The sequence below is a fragment of the Rhinopithecus bieti genome, unplaced genomic scaffold (genome assembly GCF_001698545.2).
Source record: "Rhinopithecus bieti isolate Rb0 unplaced genomic scaffold, ASM169854v2 scaffold_9981, whole genome shotgun sequence".
Lineage (NCBI taxonomy): Eukaryota > Metazoa > Chordata > Mammalia > Primates > Cercopithecidae > Rhinopithecus > Rhinopithecus bieti.
In genome coordinates, this window is record NW_016806838.1 from 4,866,515 (window position 1) to 4,873,115 (window position 6,601).

General features: G+C 51.7%; 1 protein-coding gene across 1 annotated transcript in view; it reads right to left on the bottom strand.

Moving 5' to 3' along the window:
- Positions 1–252: 252 nt before the first annotated feature.
- Positions 253–6,601, bottom strand: part of GUCA1A (guanylate cyclase activator 1A) — a 17,298-nt gene continuing 10,949 nt past the window's right edge. Inside the window, exons 3-5 of the mRNA XM_017878242.1 lie at positions 1,864–2,013; positions 1,420–1,513; positions 253–1,085 (exon numbers count right to left, since the gene is read on the bottom strand). Of these exons, the coding sequence (XP_017733731.1) occupies positions 922–1,085; positions 1,420–1,513; positions 1,864–2,013 (408 nt within the window). The 3' untranslated portion in view covers positions 253–921. The remainder of the gene's footprint in view (positions 1,086–1,419; positions 1,514–1,863; positions 2,014–6,601) is intronic.

Below are 6,601 nucleotides of genomic sequence, written 5' to 3' on the forward strand. Positions count from 1 at the left end.
GAGCTGAGATCCGGCCACTGCACTCCAGCCTGGGTGACAGAGCGAGACTCAGTCTCAAAAAAAAAAAAAAAAAAGAATGCTCCTGTCCACATCACACAACCCCCCACATGTGACACATACATCACAGAGAATGCACCTCCAACCACCCCACATGCATCACCTTCTTCTCCACATTCAACCCCAAAGCACTCTTTCGTGTTCAAAGTCAAAGACCACCTCTGTGATACCGTCTCTGAGTCAGACGCCTATAGGTGTCTCCTACAGAAATGTGTTCATAAGTTCTCTTAGCATGTTTTATTATAATGATGTTTGTCTGTATGTCTCACCATTAGCCTATGAGTTCCTTGAGGATGAAAACTGTCTTCTCTGTACATCTAACTTCTAGCATTAGTACATAGTAGGTGCTCAGTAAATGCTTGTTGAAGGGAGGCGTGAATCAAATGCAAAGCACACAAGTAGGCTCCAGGGTCCCCGGGGCAGAATGGATGTGTGATTGCAGTACTGGGATTGAAGCTGCAGCCACCGGATCTGCAGGATTCCATAGGAGGCCTGGGAAAGCTCAGCTCTGCCTCAGAGAGTCCACATCCAGAAGAGCATGGAGAAGCTCAGTGGAGAAAGCTGGGAAAAGCTGGGAGAGGAGCCAGAAGGGCTAGGGGGTCACCGGACAGCAGAGGGGTGCTGAACAATGCCCCCAGCAGGGAGTGCTGCAGTCAGCCGTCACTCAGAGGGGCCAGGAACCATCTTTCACTGTTCCTGGCTCTGGGCTCCCACTGCTGCCTCTCTGCTGCCACCATGTACCCCAAAGAGGCGAGCTAAGCCTCTGAGTTTAGTAGATTCTATCTAGGGTTAAGACAAGAGCAACACCACCAGTCACCACCATACTACCCCACCCGCTAGTGCAGAAGCAGCTGGGCGGTGCGCTCAGCCGGCTGCCTCAGCGGCCTCGTTGTCAGCCCCCTCCTCATCTTGCTCGCCATTCTGGAGCCTGCGCACAATGCGGGTAAGGTCCAAGCTTCGTGTCAGTGTGTCCAGAAGCATCTGGTCCTTCTGGACGCCCTCTATAAACTCTTCCAGGGAGAGTTCCCCTGGGGTAGAGAGAAAGGGAATCAGAGGCAGGAGGGTGTTCATTTCTGCAGTCCAGAGCACAGAACCGGGTTCTTGCCAGGGGCAGGGACAGAGCCCAGGCGAGGAGAAGCGACCTGCAGGTGCAGCAGGCAGAGGCACCCAGAGCCCAGATTCTGGTCCAGGGGCCCATAAAAGCCAACTTTGTGGCTGGGGCAGGTGGAGGAGGTGACTAGCCCGGGGACATTTGGGCCTCCTCCTCCCCTCCTTCCCCTCTCCTCTAGTGAACTTCCACCCCTCACGACCCCACATCCACGGTGACCCCTCCCCTGGGGAGCCCCTCCTCGGCCCGCTCACCATCCCCGTTGACGTCAATCTTGGAGAACACTGTATCGGTGAACTCCTCTGCAGTCATGGCGGTATCGCTGCAGGGGTTAATGGCGCGAATGGCCTGGGAGGGAAGAAGGGGCAGAAGCGAGAGGGGCCCATCCTTATCCTATCTCAGGGGTGGGAGTGGGGACGGTCAGAGCTGGTGCGGCTCCCAAGAGCAGTGAGCAGTAGAGTGCAGGGTACCCGGGGGCCTAGGCAGAGCTGGAACTCAAGAGTCAAACTTCTATCAACTGAGGCCCAGGAAGGCAAGGAACGTGGCCTGGGTCACGCAGCTGGTAAGGTCCACAGCTGCCACTAGGATCCTCAGTCCCACATCCTGTCTCAATCCTGAGATTGCTGTTCTAACCCTGGGCTCTCAGCTCCAGGTCCCACCCAGGCCGCTGCCCCCAGCCCTGGCCGGGCCCTCTGCACCTGGATGATGGTGAGCAGCTCGTCGCGGTCAATGCAGCCGTTGCCGTCTACATCATAGAGCTTGAAGTACCAGCGGAGCTTCTGTTCCACCTTTCCCTTGAGGACCAGGCTGAGCGCCGCCACATACTCCATGAAATCAATGTAGCCGTCCTGGGCGAGGGGCGCGGCCGTCGTGAGCCCACCCGGGCTCCGCCCACTCCGTCCTCAGGCCCCGCCCATCATAACCCAAGGCTCCACCCATCTCGGCTAGCCCCAAGAGATGCTGAGGGGAGCCCCAGACCCTAGGAGATGCGGCCAGGGAGGCCAGCCCTGTCTCCGCCGTGACCTGTCAGTCTTCCTAGACGCCCTGTATAGCCCAGCCTGCCTACCTCAGAGGCTGCCAGGCAAATCCAATAAGCCAGCCCCCACTGGGGTGTGAATGGCTATGGCGCTGTCTGTTCACAGGCATCTGGATTTTAGCGGGCGCTGCCTGCTTCCCTGTGATTGTCAAGCATGAGCCTTTCCAGTTAGGGGAAATGCGAGACGTGTGCGTAGGTGAGAGGAGGAAGAACTGCACCCCCAGGGATGGGAGCGTGGTTTGGGTGAGCTTTTGGGAGTTTCTCACCCTGCCGCCTGAGGGGCTTAGGCCCCGCGTAAGGCCTTAACCACTCTGAGCCCCACCGTGGGCTCATTCAGTCCCAGCCCACTCCCCAGGGCTGTCATCAGAACAGAGTCCACAGAGGCCCCTAGACAGCACTGGTTGAATAAGCAAGAAAACTGCTAAAGAGGTTTCCTCTTGGGGAGGGGACACCGGTTGAGGATACTTCTGCTGTTCATTTTTTATCTTTCTGTATTGTTGGAAATTTCTATGATGAGCTGGATTGCTTTTGCAGTTTTTTTGTTTGTTTTTTATGTCTGAAAAGGGGCAATGGAAAAGGTGTGGATTTTTGTGCCAGAAAGACCTAAATCACCTTGGATAAGTCTCACGACCTTGAGTCTCCGTTTTCCCAGTTATAAAATGGAATGACAGTGTGCACTTTTTAAGGTTGTGGTATGCATTAGATTCAATGAAAATATATAGCAATACTAACAGTTTTTTAGTACACTCCATGGACTTCCTAGACTGACAGCTTTATTCACTTTACTCATTTAATCTCACGGCCACCCCCAAGAGGTGAGTATTTTTGTCTCTAGTTTGAATGAGAAAGTCAAAGTTGAGAGAGATTAGGCCACACAGCTAGTGAATGACAAAGCCTCGCCTAGAAAACTGGGTCTCCTGAATCATCCTATACCAGTACTCAAATGCAGATGGAGATTTACATAGATTTGCGTGCACCTGTGTGATTGTCAGACAAACCCAAGCCCAGACAAACATTTGAAGTAAGCAAAGCAAATGCCTGTCCCCCAGGTCTCACTCCCCGCTCACGTTCTGTACTCCCCAATCCTGCACATCCCAAAGATACAACCATTTTTTTAGTGCAGGGGCTGGCAAACTTTTTCTATAAAGAACCAAAGAGTAAATATGCAGCTTTGCAGCCACACACCCTCTGTCATTTTATGTGAAAGCAGCCATAGACAATTGTCTATGTAAATAAATAGATGTGGTGAGTTCTAATAAAACTTCATTTACAAAAACAGGCCTGTGTGCTGTCGTTTGCCTATCCCTGTTTTGTTTAACTCCTCTCTGTATCAAAAGTTCTGACTGGGCACAGTGGCTCACACCTGTAATCCCAGCACTTTAGGAGGCTGAGGCAGGTGGATCACCTGAGGTCACGAGTTCGAGACCAGCCTGGCCAATGTGGTGAAAACCCATCTCTACTAAAAATACAAAAATTAGCTGGGCATGGTGGTGAGCACCTGTAATCCCAGCTACTCAGGAGACTGAGGCAGGGAATCACTTGAACCCAGGAGGCAGAGGTTGCAGTGAGCCGAGATTGTGACATTGCACTCCGGCCTGGGTGACAAGAGCAAAACTCCGTCTCAAAAAAAAAAAAAAAGCAAAAAACTTCCCAATCCTGTGTTCCATCTCCTAGCCAATGCTAAACTGCTCTATGCTGATGACAATGGGTCAAGACAGTATTGTACAAAGTGATTGTGTACCATGGGTGTAGATGAGGCAGGTTGGGTGTTAGAAAGTCACTCTTTTAATACTTGCAGAGTTAAATTAATGTGTATTATAAAATAACTAGGCATTAAACTCCTGATTTCTCATATATTCATTCACTCATACAATCAATATTATTAAGCACCTGCCACAATCCAGGCACTGTCCTAGGAACTAGGGATTCAACAGCGAACAAGACAAAAATCCCTGCTCACGTGGAGCTCACATTCCAGCAGGGGAAGACAGGCAATAAACCTAATGACGAAATGTTATTTACATCTGGTATTGGAAGACAACAGGTGCTTGGGGAGAAAGGCGGGGCCAGGAAATGCAGAGGTGGGGACCAGTCCCAGTTTTAAACAGAGTTTAAACCAGGAGATCAGGGCACGGGTTAGTGAGGAGACTTCTGAGCAGAGATTTGCAGCAGAGGAAGCTGAACAGAATTCTGGGGGCAGAGGGTCCCAGGCAGCACAAAAGCCCTAAGTCGGAGGTGTGTGTGGCATAAGGGAGGAGGCCAGACTGCCTAGAAACAAGGGGTTGATTTACTTTCAGTGAAAAGAGAAGGGTCAGGTTTCAGACAGTACAGGTTGTGCTTGCATGTGACACACATTAAGACATGGTTGGCCCAGCGTGGTGGCTCACGCCTGTAATCCCAGCACTTTGGGAGCCTAAGGTGGGCGGATCACCTGAGGTCAAGAGTTTGAGACCAGCCTGGCCAACATGGTGAAACCCCATCTCTACTAAAAATACAAAAATTAGTCAGGCATAGTGGTGGGCACCTGTAATCCCAGCTACTTGAGAAGCTAAGTGGGGCAGAAGAATCGCTTGAGCCCAGGAGGCGGAGGTTGCAGTGAGCCAAGATCGCACCACTGCACTCCAGCCTGGGGACAGAGTGAGACTCCATCTCCAAAAACAAAAAAGACACGGTTAGGCAAATACAGGGTCGATGTGCCCCAGGGTTGCCCTCCCCAACCCCCACCAGCGTCATATATGTGGTTCTAAGGGTCCTTCTGCAGATGTGTCTTGACTCAAAGAGTTTTCTTAGCAGGTGAGAAGATGAAATACGTCGGTGTCTGGGGGTAAGGAGTGAGGCTCAACCATCCATTCGTCCTTCCCCTCCTGTTCAAGAGTTATTCTGGCCGGGCGCAGTGGCTCACGCCTGTGATCCCAGCTCTTTGGGAGGCCGAGACGGGCGGATCACGAGGTCAGGAGATTGAGACCATCCTGGCTAACACCGTGAAACCCCGTCTCTACTAAAAATACAAAAAATTAGCCGGGCGTGGTGGCGGGCGCCTGTAGTCCCAGCTACACGGGAGGCTGAGGCAGGAGAATGACGTGAACCCGGGAGGCGGAGCTTGCAGTGAGCCAACATTACGCCATTGCACTGCAGCCTGGGTGACAGAGCGGGACTCCGTCTCAAAAAAAAAAAAAAAAAAAGTTATTCCTTCTTCGGGAGCATTTTGAGTGTTGAACATGATGACGCCATCCCCCCAAGTCTCCGTACCACAGGCTCTGGACTCTGCTCACCTGCTCCCACTTCAGGAAAGCCCTCGGGCTCCCTCATACCACACTTGAGGTTGGGACTCAAAGCCTGTAATCTGCTTTGGTCCCTTATCCTCAAATATTAGTGACTTTTAAATAGCCACTGAGCCCGAGCTTTCCCAAGAAGCCCCATCCACAATGGTGCCTGGACCTTTTGGGCAGCGAGGGAAGGAGCCTCTCCCGGGCCTGTGGAGGACATGTGGCAGCGCCTCATTTCATCCTCACTTTTCAAGTGAGGGGCCACAGGGCGGAGAGCCACGTTTGCAGATTTGGGTTCTTCCACAACTATGTCTTGACCAAATAGTTCCAAACGAATGGAAGATTTACTATGAAAACCAACAAACTTCTTAACTAATTCTCCCGACATCCACAGCATCATGAATATCCTGAGACTGAGAGGGGAGATGATGGGCTCAAGGTCACCAGGCTGATGAAAGCTAGGGACCCAAACCCATGGTCCCAAATTCGCCTTTCAGTGACCCCTCTAGCTTATCAATCAGGAAGTCCTTACCCAGTGCATTCAGGGGGCTACTAGGGAGACACACAATTTGACCATTGTGTGGACCTTCAGGCTCATTTGAGAAAAGGTGATCTGAGGTCACTGGGTATTTTGAGGTTGGGAGTATTCTGGATTCTCCAGGGACCAGGCAACCCTGTCTGTCTCCAGTCCTCATGTCCACAGAACATTATGAGTGGCCTGCCCATGCCAGACAGCAAGGCTGGAGAATCATCATCTTGCTCCCTGCTCTCTGCCCCTCCACCCACACCCTTGAAAGCTTCAAAGGGTTTTGTAAAACCTCTGAAAAACCAGCACATCGCAGGTGTTCAATGACCATCTTGGAAGTGTTTACACTCTTTTTGGAGTAAACCAAGATACGCCTGTGGCAGAGGCAGAGGAAGCCATTGGATTCAGCCTCAGATTACACTAATTTGGGGGCTTCTCTGTCTTGCCCTAGAAAGTGAGGGCAGGGGCCGGGCGCGGTGGCTCAAGCCTGTAATCCCAGCACTTTGGGAGGCCGAGATGGGCGGATCACGAGGTCAGGAGATCGAGACCATCCTGGCTAACACGGTGAAACCCCGTCTCTACTAAAAAAAAAATACAAAAAAACTAGC